General features: G+C 33.9%; 1 protein-coding gene and 1 long non-coding RNA gene across 10 annotated transcripts in view; one reads left to right on the top strand and one right to left on the bottom strand.

The window, feature by feature from the left end:
- LOC138183598 (uncharacterized) overlaps positions 1 to 15532 on the top strand; it is a 198845-nt gene that overhangs the window by 4494 nt on the left and 178819 nt on the right. The window lies entirely within an intron of this gene.
- LOC138183592 (neurotrimin) overlaps positions 1 to 15532 on the bottom strand; it is a 361055-nt gene that overhangs the window by 189199 nt on the left and 156324 nt on the right. For 6 of the 8 annotated variants that reach the window (XR_011174085.1, XM_069120758.1, XM_069120753.1 and 3 more), the window contains exon 1: positions 8242 to 8399. The exons of 1 other annotated variant lie outside the window; for it this stretch is intronic. Coding sequence is in view for 6 of the 7 variants with exons in the window: in XM_069120758.1 (XP_068976859.1) it covers positions 8242 to 8320 (79 nt within the window). In the remaining variant the exon portion in view is untranslated. Of the gene's footprint in view, positions 1 to 8241; positions 8400 to 15532 lie in introns of those variants that run through there. One more of the 8 variants, XM_069120755.1, reaches the window with a different exon arrangement.

The raw sequence follows: 15532 nt of genomic DNA, 5'->3' as shown, positions 1-15532 counted from the left end.
ATGAAGTAATTAATATTTCCAGTATCGTATTCACACTTATTCAGTAATTAAGCCAATGATTAATAACGCGAACATGAAACATATATCGTGTCTTCAATATGATAGTGATTTAATGATATAGGTACTGATTATAGTCCATCGCGTTAATGCGTTGTATGTCGAATCCGATTAACGCTTACGTTTTGTATCCAGCGAGAAGTTTGACAGTGTATCGCGCAAACTGAAATGTACGGAAGAAATATTGATATGCCCATCAGTTGTACGCTTTGATCTACAAAATAACGTGAAATGAAATTGCTAAAAGAGAGCTTTGATATGTGCGACGCGTACTGATCCATTGAATTAGCGTATTGAGCGACAACCTGAATTCGATACAAGCGTAATTGATGCGAAGTATATTACAAAACATTGACGATACAACAACCAACTTTCTCAGAATATCTTCCCTACGTAATTATTCCAATCTGTTCCGCCAACAACTTCTATAAACAGCGAAAAGAGAGAGTTTCACGCTGTTGCTCTAATTTCTCTTATCGACAGTAAATGAATTTATTACCCGTATTTGCAACAATTATTTCACATTTGAATGCAATGCTATTACAATGAATGTGTGTTTAGAGTAACAAAATGGGTCGTAATTGTAAATTTTAATCTACATTTGGGGCTAATCGTCCGTGATAATCGACATTCATGGTAATAAGCGTGATCGCATATATCTCAATTAACAATTTTCCAGTGAACTTTTGCTGCGAACATCAGATCTACTATACACTACTATTTTATGGAACAGGCTATAGACTATATTTCTCTTATTTAGAAACAAAATTGCATAAAATCGTTATTATAATAGATCGTTTATTATAATAGATATCACATCACCTGTAAATACAAACATACACTAAATAATTATTTAATTTTTAATAAATCCAAATGAAAATTTCTTAGAGCTACCCACATTCGATTTACTTCCTGTATATAGTTTCTTTATGTACTTATATCATGAATTTTTTCAAAAAATTGTAACCCTTATAATTCATCAAATCATAAAAGTCAATCAATTCTTCAATTAAACAAAAGTATATCGAATTCAATCCAATCTAAAATTTAGTTTTGTGCATTTTAAACCAAAATCTTTATATAATTTCCTCAAGAAATCCTCAAGAAAGATAGACAGAAGGGTAATTTTCCGGCTGTCTCGAAAACTCGTCAGAAATATCGGACCATAAATCTTTGACCAGTACACATTGTTAAGTCAGCATTATTGTGGTCGACACGAGAGCGCGAGTTATTTCAACGCGACGGATCAATCAATATCCTGCCAGCAAGAGATCGTTCGCTTGATTTTAGGGGTTGAATGTCGCCTTGTGGCGTGTTGTATATTAATGACCGGTCTACGCCGCACACAGCGTCCATACAATGGAATCCCGCGAACAATGCTGTGCATCGATTCAGATGACTCAATCGCGGTAGCCTAATTTCTCAACAAAGTGAAACTAATGTGCATTGCAAAGCGCCAGGAACAAGCTCCGCTATATTTTTCGCTGTGAGAATATGGCGAACGCTATTTAGGGTGACTGATAATAAATTATAAGGACGAGGTATCGTGTTAATCGCGAACAAGTTATTAATGTCGATGACTTGGAATTTGTAAGTTGTTCGTGGTTATTGCGAGTAGGAGTTAGGACTATCTGGGTCAGGGATAAATAATTATATATGCAAATGATATGTGAGATTGAAAAAAAATGCGATTAGTTACTATTAATTCTCTTCAATCTGAATTCTTTCTCTCAAATGAAAAATAGTTTTAACATGTATAATGACTTTTTACGTGGGAGAACGTAGAAAATGAAACACTTGTTGGGAAACATAGTTCGAAGTATAGTTTTTCAAATACACACTTGCTGCATACACATATATTTCATAATATAAATGCATTTCACGAAGGGCGTGCATTTTCGAATTCGGTGATAATCTACAAGCAATTCAAATTCACGCATGGAAAAAGATGTGAAATCGTGGTTGCAATTTGGAAACTGCATTTATGGCAGCGAGACACGTGGAATTTTTTGTGCCAAATGTCGAAAACGAATATAACTTCGTTGAATGATTTTATCGGGAAATAAAATTGGTTCGCAAGTATAACCGAGTTGCAACGAGAAGAATTTTTCATTATTTTAATTAAACAATTTTTTTTCCCTAAGAATATAATAAATCTAACACATTATTCATTGCATAGAATCTGTAGCAATAAATTGAGGAGACTATATGCCGGCTGGTTCATTTCTTATATCATCGTTTCAATGGTATTGTGAAGGAAACCAGTTGAAAACCACCACGGTACATACTATCTACGGCGATCTTTACACCTGACTGTTTCTCACACTGCAATTTTCTTCGTTTAAACGACTTTCTCTATTATTTATGACGGAAACGATGATATTGTTAGCATGAGCTAGATTAATGTTACGGCCATTAAGATAGCAACTCGTTTTGTTCTAACAAAGTCAAAGGCAACCTGTCCAAAGTGTCTCCTCTGTTAACAATCTTATTATGTGTATGACAGTGTGATAAAAAGGAGCAATTCTGCGCTATTTTAACATGTAAATATGAGATTATTCCTCGTATAGTTAACTCACAAATACAATAATGTAAAGAATTGATTTATATAGCATTGATTTTAAAAAGGGAAAAATATATACTTGTTTATCTATTTGGTAATGCGTATCAAATGATTTTATTTAATAATACTACAATTCTCTGAATTCTAAATACTGAATTCACATCATTGGTGAATGAATGAAACTTTCGGATCGCTAATACTAATAAATAAGTTCCCTTGCATAAAAATAACAAGTTTGCCGACAAAACAAATGCTACTAAAAAAGGCAATAAAATTTTAAAATATCAAATAGTAACTTTGTGACAAATTACAAGTCAAATGACTGTTCCATTTGAAGTAAAATTATAAAGACTATGTATTTATGCGTTAAAAATCGACAATACTGAATTGAATTGAAAAGTTACAAGTTCCAATCGATAACTTCTCGATTCAATATTTTGACCTGTTAAATTATCGTATAAGAGTACCCTGGTGATATATTTCATAGTACTAGATAACATTTTTGCACGTGTGAACAAAAATATTTAATGGACAGAAGCGTAATCGACCGTGTGTGGAAAGTATACCCATCGCCAAAGTAGCAGCGAATGGATGAATGGTTGGAAAGCGCTGTGCAAAAACCGATCCAGTACATCCACACGCGTGAACAAGCCGAAGCGATCCCCTATTTGAAGTGTATCCCCTATCTATCCTATCTATATAGCCGTGAAGACCTTGGGTTTCCTGCACAGCTTTACGACGAGAATTCAGAAGCCTCTTTCGCCACGGTTAAAAAACGTTCTTGCCTGTGGATCTTCCCCCAGATTTTCCGCATCTCGAGCACGCGTAAAAATTTGTCGGTTATGGTAGAATACAAACCCCATGGCTGGCGCGTAACGCTTCGAGAGAAGTATCGGCGCACACCCTGTTTATTCGAGATGAAAGCGAAGACGAAAATGGCTACAGGGCGCTTTATAGGATAGCTTATTACCAAAGAAGATGGCACGCACTTGGGAAAGTCTTGGAAATTTATAGCGACGATATAATGCGGGGACGCTCCCTAAAAGATGGTTTATCAGTGAGAATCTGCTAAGAGAAAAGTATTCGCGTTAGTGCAATAACGCTCTACTCGAAATTGGTTTATTCGCAGACTTTAAGACGCGATCGGAGTGCTGCAACTCAGCAATTGTCCCCGTCCTCGCGAGATAAGATTGTTTCTTCACGTAATTCTGAACGGAGCTCTCTCGTGAGATCAATAAGAACGAATCCAGATCGAGCTCTTTCATAACGTGATACGTTATTAAAGAAATATGAGGAATGTATGATATTTGTTAATCTTACGATTATTCGTTGACAAGTCCGTGATATATATATGATCAATAGTATTAATAATAGTAATAACACTCGTATCTATTAATCATATTTTAATATGCAAAATCTAGTATTAATCCCTCAATTCATAGATAGGGTTACGCTAATGGCTCTGATGTAACAAAGATTTTATTTGTTAAAGTTTAATTTGAACCTTGCATTTGATCTTCACTTTACGGATGCAAGATTCCTAAATAATTTCCAGATATATGTATATAATGATACCAATAGAGGATTAAAAAATTATCTGCTGATAATACTTGCTATTTAGTTGTACGAAAAGAAAACAAAACGAAGAAAATAATCCTACTTCCAAAACTTCATTAGAATCGAATATGCTCAAAATGCATGGTAGCCTATTTCCAATAATGATGCAGGAATAATGTACCGTAGAATATAATAGCTCTAGGAGGAATAGTATGTTGTATGCTAATTTTCTATAAAGCGCATTAAAATTGGACACAAGAGACGTATATTAGCATGAGTAGAACAATGTTCTATGAAAAACAACGAATGAATATCATTATACTAAATCGAATACACGCATATATATTTGTATATATTTAATACACAATGAGTATTTTGCTTAAAACACATATATCGAATTTTTATTATAAGTAGGGCGAATCTTTTAAAATATAAGCTCGAAGTTTTTCTATTGTTCCTTTATTGGATAGCATAAAAATAAAAAATAGGATGATAAACCACAAATACCAAAATATTCAGAATGAAGGTACACGCGAATGATGATCATAAATCTATATTAGATTTTTATGATTTCAGTATTTTAACGCTTAAAAAATACTTTGCACATAGTTCTATTTGGTTTTACATTAGACAACAGAAACTAAAAGACTAAAAGGTAATTATCATAATCGAACTAATTTTTCAATTTCCCGCTTAATTTGCACAAAGTTTAGAATTTGCTATTCAAGCATAAAATCATTAAGAGTTACTCAACCAATCGTTCCAACAGACAATATACGATGCTTGCACGTATTAAAAGTTGAAAAAGAATCCAGAGAAGAACAGCACCGTGAAACTGTTCGAAAGATACATTTGGTTGCATTTGTTGGCCCCAAATTAAATGAGCGTCGTTACGACGCCAGCGATTTTTTGGCAGCCGGCGCGAACAGATTTCCGGTCTGCGGGGAAGTTGCTCGAATAAAGTAGAAAGGCAAAAGAGGGAGAGAAAAAGGGACGATGAAAAAGGTGGAAGCTTCGCAGCCAGTCGCCTCCCCTTCTATTTCTTATTGTCAGGGGTAAGGGTAGCGACAGAGCCTCTGGATAACGGACGAAAGTTTCCTTGCTTCGCTCCGCCAAGGTTTCTCGCCTTTCCGAAAATTCGACGGTTTTATGGGGAGGGGGGCGGATAAATAATGCAGCGTGATATCGAGGGATAATCGCGCGTCGACGAGAGGAATCGAGCCAGCCCCCAGACACCAAAAGTGAGATATCCAGTGTAACAGTTCGTGTATCTCGGCTAGTAGAGCGAGAACTTTGTCGAGGGATCCCATGGTAGATAATACCAAACGCAAACTAAGTTGTTCCTAACGAGGAGATGATATTTCCCGGGTCATTTACACGTAATGGTTCTCCAATAAATCAAATGAAACGTACATTTCGTAACTCTGTTCAGTCGCTTTTACTGCTGCTCCAATTCGATCTTTGGCTAAAAATAATTTGAAGGTAATTCAGGGGTAGAGCAATTTTTAATGTTCACAGTAGTAGGTAACAGATTCTAAGGTTTTATGGAGTTATCGTTTCCCGACTGGATCTTTTGATGTAAGCAGTTTAAGTTTTTAATATTTAGACTGATAGAAAAATGATTCTATGATTTTAAACGATTATAATTGTTTAATTAAACCTTCCGATACAAGTAGGTTGTATGTAACACATACAAATAATTTGAAATATTCAAGATGATAGAAAAAAGTTTTCAAGATTTCAGAAGCATATAGTTTTCAGTGAGAGAAGTAATGATTTTTAAGCAACATCAAATATTATAATATCAATCTACCCTATATTGTGAGAACAGAAAGTTGGTCGGTTGGGAATAGCAAGTAATCGAGTTTCAAATGCAATGGATGAATGAGAGGATCGAGTGCTTAAGATTAGGGTGAAAGAACTGTATGGTCACCCAAGGTTTCGGGTGAACGTGACTGAATGTCTCCTGAAAATGTCTGCCTAGCTGTCTGGATTGAATGAAAAAGACTGGCAGATAGAGAAAGAGAGAATGTGCGCGCGTTTTATGTACATTTGTCGTTAAATAGTAATAATTGAGTGAAATTAATTTTTAAATCGTATTGGAAGTGAAAGTTTTATGTCATTGGATTTTTTTTAACATTTCTCTGTATTTTTATCTCCATTTTTATATTTTTAATGATTTAAAATATTAGTAAAAACACATTGGATAGAAATAGAAGAATCTAAAATTTATTGTTCAATTTATATCGTGAAAACACTTAAAGATGTATTTGTCAACGAAAAAAAATTTGTGTCACTCGATACTGGACGCGGAAGAAATATTCTAAAATACACATCGATGCACAGTCCGTAAATATCATTCTTAAATCGAAATGGAAAAAAGACATATCGAATATCGTTTGCTGTTATGAAAACAACCTTTCTTTTATATCAAAAAGATTGATTTTAAAACCGATGCTGATTAAATATTTTTCATTTCATCGTACTATAACTCTTTCAAGTCTTAAATCTCATTTATCACTGTATATTTCTTTTTATACGTTACTTTCATCGAGAGATTAAACGAAGTACGGTCAAACAAGGCTGCAGAAATTTATTTCGCAGCAAACGCTGAGAGATGTTTTCAGGCACATTGAAAAGCCCGTGTAATTATTACGTCTCACTGACCGACCGGCTCGTGGTGCAAATAAAAATACGCGTGTAAAACACGGAACAAATTATCCTAATTTACCGCTGGAAATAGCTGTACCATCAAACGTCTCTTTGTCGGTCCATGTTAAATATGTGTTCGAACGTGTTGCCATTACACGCATCGTTGACGAAAAAAAAAAAGAAAAATAGAACACACGAATAGATGCGCAACACTGGGTTATCCTGCGTCTCTAAAAGCCTGTATCCGCTTGGTCCTCGTTGTGTCACGTCACGTCGTGTCACGAATTTCAAAAACTGTATCCTTAATATTGGACTTTCGACTATCTTTTAACATTTGTCAATACATTCTTCTCAGCATTCACGATTTCATTCGTGAAAATCAACAAATTTAACAAAATTTGCGATACTGGATGAATTCTGCGTCGAGCACGTTCACATAACACGAAAGAGGAAAAGACCGCAATCGCAGTGTACTCTTACAACAGTCGTATGTAACTTTGAGTAATCAAAGCTACGATTAATGCTACACAATGAAATTTTAAGAAATTCTAACAGAGTAATTTGTTTAATTACTTGTTTTTATATTCTATATATTTTCTATAATATTGTATGTTAAGTTGTCATTTGACGGCAAATTATCTTTGTGATGAAATACTGCTTCACGTTGTTTCACGTGATTAACTCTCAAGTAGTGCGATGCGGATCAAATCGCTGATGTATTATATTTTCTTCTACATGATGCACACTCCTCCAACCAGAATATTCCACTTTTCACTAATTTTCTTATCGTTCTATATTTTATTATATCTTTGTTATTCTACAGTGCAAGGACAATTATAATTAGCTAAGCATTTTATCAATTAATTTTTTATTTATTACATATACGTCAACAATTTGACCACTATAACGACCGATTAAAGGTTATCACGTGAAACGATGCACAGCAGCGATTTATAATATCGCATGTACGTATATTTCAGAAGCGACAAAACTGAAATTTTTAAGCAAAGTGGAAAACTATTTAAAAGCTTGGAACAAAAAATTATTTACTGAACACATAATATTGGTAAAAAGAATAGGCTTCAGGAAACAATGGTCAAATAATATTTTTGTATTTTTTCATTCTTAACCCGTAAAGTTTCCCTATTACAATCTCTATATTCTTCTAACACAAGATCACTGAATTATTTTGGGCTGTGACACTTATGAAATATATGTGCGATATACGAAAAGGAAAAAAGAAGATTGATTTGATGTCTTCATCACCGCCCACATCGAACGATCGCATTCCATGCACGTCAATCTCTGCATGCCGATGATCACACGTGCCTCACACAAGAACCATTGAATTCCAACAATTCTTTAATCATGGACGATTTATAATCGAACGCTTGTCGTAGTTCATCACTGACCTTCCACGAAGGCTGGACAGACTGCGAGGAATTGCGCGACGATGTAAATCGTTGACACGAGAATGCGGTTCAGCAACATCCATCTAGGAGTTGGCGTGACGCCGCGACGAAGAAGAACGATTCGCGCCGGAATCTCGGTGCAGACTGGCACACGAGGGGGCTACACGGTTCGCCACCGACGAGACTGAAACGAGAGGGTGAAAACGGGGATGGCGATAGCTGGAGGGAGAAAGAGAGAGATATATATAGAGAGAGAGGGAGAGAGAGATAAAGGCATCCTTTCTCGATTGCCGTAAGCTTTAGGGTTGGTTCGCATGCGCCCGTCGGGGCTCACGTGCCCTCCGCCATCGCGAACCGTAGGACCCGCCTTCCTCATACGAAAGACACGTTCCCAGGATAGCGAGAAACACACGTAGACATAGGTTCTGCCACTGCTCTAAGGAATCCAACCGCGAAAGTTCCCCTTAGGACTGATAGACGGTCGAAAGCTTGGCCTCTTTCTACCAAGACTAGACGCACGGCTCTCCATGTGCGGTTTGCCTTCACGACAGCCGAGTTTAACTTGATCGATGAGATTTCTTTTTCCATTTTTTTCTTTTTTTTATTGGTCGATTGATAATTCAACACGTGTGAAGGGTATTAATATGTTGACGAGGAAAGATGTGTTAACATGACATTCGAATTTCTTGAACATAATAATTTCTTTACTTAATCAGCTACCGCCTATTTTCTTACGTGTTATTTCATTTTGATTCGAGATAAATTTTGTCTATATCCACGCGTGTTTATTAATTTTTCATTCTATGATTATATAGCTTCTACTTAACGGACGACCTAATTCTCAATACAGATTTTCATTAGTTAAGTGTTCAAAAGGAGAATTATTTGACTGATGTGCGAAGCTTAAGGGAATTTTCTTCTTTACGTCTACATTCTGCCAACACCGTGCACGATGTGCGTGGTTCAGATAATTAATTTTATCGACGTTTGAAAAAAGTCAGGGTTCACATTTCTGGACAAGCTATCCGATTTATATGGAATAAAAATAGCTTGAAATCACTTCTTGTTCGATCGATGAAAAGGATTATCTACTTTTCTCTGTCAGATGGTTAGATTACGTTCGTGATTCAGATTCGCAGCACCGGGCAAACATATACGTGCAGAGGGTGCTTTAACAGACTGCCGATCAATCAGTCGATATTCCTACTCATTGGTTTCCTTCGTTGAAGATCAGGCAATATCGGTCACAGAATATTTGGCTGGAGAAATTATTCTTCTGTTATTCTGATTAAATATAGGATAAATTTTATAGAAACGGACATAGTCAACTAGGAGTGGGAAATCTAAGGCAACAGAATATATGTAGATATAATTAAAACTCTAAATGAAAGGGGCATGAGTTGCAATACCAGGTACGCTACAATAAAATCATGAACGACAAATACAATAGGAGATATAAATATATAAGGACGGGGAGAGCATCTAGAGAGAGAAGGAAGCGAAGATAGCCAAGAATTAATCGCGAGAATAAGGTGTGGAAAAGCGAAAGAGGAAAGCTGGTACTGGCTGGAGGACGAAAACAAGAAATGCGTTCTTTATAAGATAGAAATAGGGGCATAAAAAAGTTATTAAAGGGATTGCTATAGGATAGAGCCTAGTGTATTGAGTAAGGAGGGAAGCAGGAAGAATGAGGCAGTGGTAAATTGATTAAGACCTATATATAAAAGGCGTAAAAGTACAGGGAATAATCTAAGCCAAATATAAGCTTGTGATGTCATATCATAGTTTTTAAAAGGAATATATATATATGTGTGTTAAGAGAAGTTTAAGTTATAATATACATAGGTATATTTACACACACACGTATAAGAATAGGCTTAATTCTGTGAGCTTCGTGTTAAAATATCAAGTAGGCATCTACGATCTAACAATAAGATTATATTAGGCAAAAGGAATTTTAATTCAGTAAATCTTTTAATGCATAGCATTCTACCCTTTACAGCCCACTTTTGCTGTGTACGATGTTAAAAGCAAGACCATTATCATTTCCTTCTGTATTCTTTAATATCTTTTCAACACTTTCCTTAAAGCTTTTAAAGAATTTTGCTTATATGGCGCTTTCATAATTTCTTTACCCATGGAATGCAGTAATAGACATTGTACTGAAATGCATACGGAACATCTTACAGGTTAAAAATTCAAGTGAATTGAATCACTTTTGTCATACAATAACCATACTGATCTAATAAAATTTATAACTACTTACAGATAATTTATGTTAAGTATTTACATGTCTATGTATCTAGTATCAGTATGTATAGTATTTAATAAGTAGGTGCTGCAGAATAAATGACTGTAGTAAACCTACTACAAATGTTGCTAGAATTTATATAAGCAATTTTATACAAATGGAAATGTTTAATTTTCCTCTATTCACCACTATACATACCTATATGAAACATAACTAAATGCACTAACGAAAGAGAAACTATCAATGAAATATACCAACCCGTATAAAATATGTAAATGTATTCAACTCTCTAACTGTGCAACCGCTGTATCTACCAAATATTTACTAACTCGTTGAATACTGTATCAAATCGTAGATGCAACCTTGCATTCAATCTTCATTTACAGAACACTCGTTCTACTGCGAACAATCAAAAGTCGCGTTGTCTATAAAAAAATACGATTTCCATCGGCGTTAAAGTAAAAAGGCGACGTTCGCTTCGAAATGGTACAAGAACCACCCTTAAACTTGCTGCTGGCGAGTTCCGTTTGCGAAGGGGTGCACAGTATGGTGTGAAAGTCATCCGAAAAAGGTTTCAGGAAGAGTTTAAGCGATTCGCGTCTTTCAGGAACGTGGCATGCGAAGTAGTGCAAGTCATAAACCCAGCCCACCACCAGCAATAGTATTCGTAACAGACATTATAGCACCTACATCGCACTATTTCGAACGATGACTTTAAGTGCGGGTGTACCGAAAGTTTCGCGGGGGTGCTATCGTAAACCAGTAAGAGATGGCTTGAAGGTGACGGCAGCGGAAACGAAACGTGTTGCCAACTCCTCTACCGACCTTTCTTTGCCTCCGCTATTTCTGCGCTTAACCCCTCGCTGTGTTTCTTTCCCCCCTCGCTCCATGTTTAGCGTTTTCATTGGCGAACTAAAATCAAGGAGATTTCCACCACATATATCCACCCATTTACACTTTACACGATCTGATATTCACGCGTGGAACTAAGCCCCGTTCAGATTAATCAAGTTACTCGAATTTAAGGGATTCGACTAATGTAAACGAGGGTAGAAACTTGACAAAATAGCTTAAATCAATTAAATAACAAGTTCACACTAGTAAAGTGATTTCAAGTTACTTGAATTCAGGTAACTGGATTAAGTTGAACGAGATTTTAATTTATATGATTGATATGTGCGAAGATTTCGTATCATGCAATGTTATTGTTCTTCGTGCCTTTACGTGGTTCTATGTTAATGGGTGAATAACGAAACCTCTTGATAAGGAATAATTAGACTGTGGATGCGTATACAAATTTTTATTTTTTACGGTATTGAATTTTTATTTTTTAATTTCGCTATAATCCTCGAATATTTATATTTCTATATATATTTTTTTATTGTAAAACTGAAATGAGAAATCACATATATGAATTCTTTCATAAACGCATCAATGTTTCAAGCTTACAGTATCAGACGAATACGATCGAAAATTACTGAACAAATTGTCGGAAAGAATGCACTAGAGTTAAGAAAGTCAACTTTTCAACATAGCGTAATGTATTGATTATAATGCTTGCATAGCGCTGAGCTATTTATCTTAAAAAGGGTAAAACTTGCATATGACTTACATCCTCAACTTTAATAATTATGTGTGTGTCAAAGTTTTAAAATCTTTTTCCATGTAAATTTGCTATATTATTCTATATTTAAAATTCAGAAATTTGAACGGGTTTCAATGGAACATGTATACACGAAAATTGTGCAACATATATCAGGGAATTATAAATTCTTGATAAATTGTAAATTCTTCTTATAATAGGAAAGTAAGTTCAATACATTTCAATATTGAGATATTTTTGGATTTTCTTTAATTCATGTGTATTAACATATTTATATCATATTATAATATTTTAATTCGTACACATTTTGATACATGAATTCCTGACTATTTACCATAAGTGTACTTGGAAAAATGAAAACATTGTTTTATAAATATTCAAATTGTGCATAAAATTCATGAATTTCAATAGGTATCTACACATATATTTACAATTTCTCAATAGCTCAATTTGACTAATTGAACTTTTGTTCTGATACAATTCAATAAAACATAATAATACCAATAATAAAAAATATGCGATATTTGCGAATATGTATATACGAATACTTAAAAATTACTTGTGTATTAAAAGTTATACAAGTTATTATACGTATCTCATATATGTTCATACATGTAGTATATGTGAAATAGAGATCTTCGTTTTATAGACAAATTTTTGTATATGTTTAGAGTTCAAATACATTTTTCATAATATTACTTGTTATGTATTTTTCGACGTTTTTAAAGGTATAATGAAATTCCAAAAGTCTGAGACTCAGAGATGAATAAGAGTTGTCAAAGTTCGTAAAGTATAACAAAAATTGTATACATACTGTTGCACGTATCGCTACATCAAATCTCATTGTATGTGTTCAAGCAACACGTAAAAATGTTTATTCTCTTCTTGTATAATAGAAAGCAATGTAACCTATTTATAACACAATATAGTCCAATATAACGCCTCAGCATTCATGAAGTTTTAATGACGAATAAGTAACGCGAAAGTTAAGCAAGTTCTGTCCTTTAAGTTGTCATATACAGTTAAATGCATATACAGTTTAATATATTTAAATAGGTTCTAATTTTCAATACTAAAGTTAACTTTGTTCTCGTCATACTACGAAAGCTAATATGCTAGTTAAGAACTTTCTAGTGGAAATTCGTAAATTCAACAAAATACAAAAACAATGCGGTCGTGTATTTGAAAAGTAGGGAACATTATTATGTATCATACGATATTTCGAGTGCATTAGATACAATCGAATCAAGTTAGCATCCCTTGTTTTAATTAGAATTTAATTTTCACTGGGTCCTGCTCCATAATTACATATGGGCGAAAGCATCAAAAGTGAAATATGTAGAAATTGTTAATTACGGAAATGACGGGTTACATTCATGTCATAAAGTCTAGCCATATTTCTGCCTTTCGCAGATGTTAATGCGAAACTTTGGCAAGCAATTTACCAACCTACGTATGTAATTGTTGTAATGGTACTGAATATAATTAGTCACTGCGATGTCGATAATTTGTTGGACATTGATGACAGCAGTAAATATTGTTATAATGGTTTATCAAGTTTAAACAAACATGTAACGATATTTCTATTAAATATTCAGTAAGATTATGAGCTTATTTGTTACAAATTGAAATAATTCCGAATACAATTGTTTTAAATACAATTACAGATTCAAAGTTATTTCTACTAAAGATACTTTCATATGGTTTGTAATCAAAAGATAAAATAATTATAAATAAAAAGTGTCAGAAAGAAATTATACCCAACACTTCTGTAACTTCATTAAAATTTCTTAATAGACATTTAAACTTTGTACGTAATTTCATATCCAACTGTCGCATAAAGTAGTGGAGAAATAAATTACTATATTCGAAACTTTAACTTCTCTTTAATCAAGAATTTAATTTTGCGCTATTGTAACTTTTCATTTCTGAAACTTTTAATTTGGATGTCAATACTTTTTCTAAATTATTTTCTATGTGCTAAGACAATTTTAACTTCAAATAAAATTCCGCAGGTTCGAGCAGACGACAGTAGATATTTTATTCAAAACATCCAATTGTTACTTGGTTTTGAAATTCATCAAGGTATTTGTGAAACGAAACAGTATCCGGTAGCTTTTTGCATCTTTAATGATATTAATAAATAGAATATATTTCTTTCATGAAAGTTTATTTGCCGCCAAAGAAACCAATATAAAACTTAAATATTAGGTAAACTTCTTCAACCATAAAGTGTATTTCTAATAGAAATGTTAGTACATTTCTATTGTTTCAATCATTTTCAATTTTAGAACAAAGAATATTTCTTAATAGAAACAAGTAATTTTCATCTTTTAATAAAAAGTTTTTAACAAGAAAATCTCACTTTTCCAGAAATGAAATCTTATCCTTTTTATAAAAGATATATTCACATACGACAATAAAAATTTGCAAATTTTTAAAAATTGCCATAAGAAATTGTATGAAGTTACTATTTCCTTATTTAAACATCATACTAGAAAATATCTATTTGAAGAAGCTTAGCAATGGTCATTTATTTCACTTTCCTCGAGAGAAGGGTTCGAAATTTAACGAGTACGCGAATGTTAATGCTCCTTTCGACCGTGATTGCCAGGAAATTCCTGGTGAAGTTTACGCGAACAGAACTGACTGGAATTCATAGCACCGTTCTAATGTCGTAATAGAAGCGCGCAAGATAACGTTTCGCTTTCGGAGAGTAAAGAAAAAAAAGTGGTCCTTCTCAAGGAAACCGTTATCTTAGCTGCGGCCATTTTAAGATCTACCGGTGGATCTGAATTCAGCGCGCTTCTTCAGAATTTCAGATAGAAAGGCGTCATACATTAAACATCTCCCCCTCCCCCTCCCCCTACCAATGAGAAAACCCACACATTGCGCGCGTTTCCTAAGAGAATTAGCTTTCAACGCTGATCAAATAAAATCTTAATGAATTCTATCGTGACCACCATTCTGATTGTTTTGCATTATTTTCCGTGAAATTTCAAATAGAATTTCAAAAGAAGATTAAGTAGCCAAAGCAAGTCATTTTAATTCGATTAACAGAGGGATCTTAGTGATTTTAAGAAATTTTACTTCCTTGTTTTGACGTTTTCATTTCATAATACTTGTTCACAAATTGATTTTTAGAGCCTCATTTACTGCGAATAATAAAGTAATACGAAGATTAATGATAGTAATGAATAAGATTTGTGGATATAACCTTATCTCAGGGAGAGGATTATAATTGATTACACTTTCCATTTAAAACCTGGGATCTAATATTTGCTGTAAATAAGACATTTGATGTTAATATAATGGATACATATATATGTGGTAATAAAGTAAAATAAACACATGTGAGAGGAAGTGTTAGAAAAATAAAATGATTTTAAAAAACTAGAAGTAGATATGATGTAACTTTAAATCGCACAATGTTATGT

The sequence above is a fragment of the Bombus flavifrons genome, chromosome 9, assembly GCF_040668555.2.
Source record: "Bombus flavifrons isolate JBK064 chromosome 9, iyBomFlav1_principal, whole genome shotgun sequence".
Taxonomy (NCBI): Eukaryota; Metazoa; Arthropoda; class Insecta; order Hymenoptera; family Apidae; genus Bombus; species Bombus flavifrons.
This window is presented reverse-complemented; position numbering and strand designations above follow the sequence as displayed.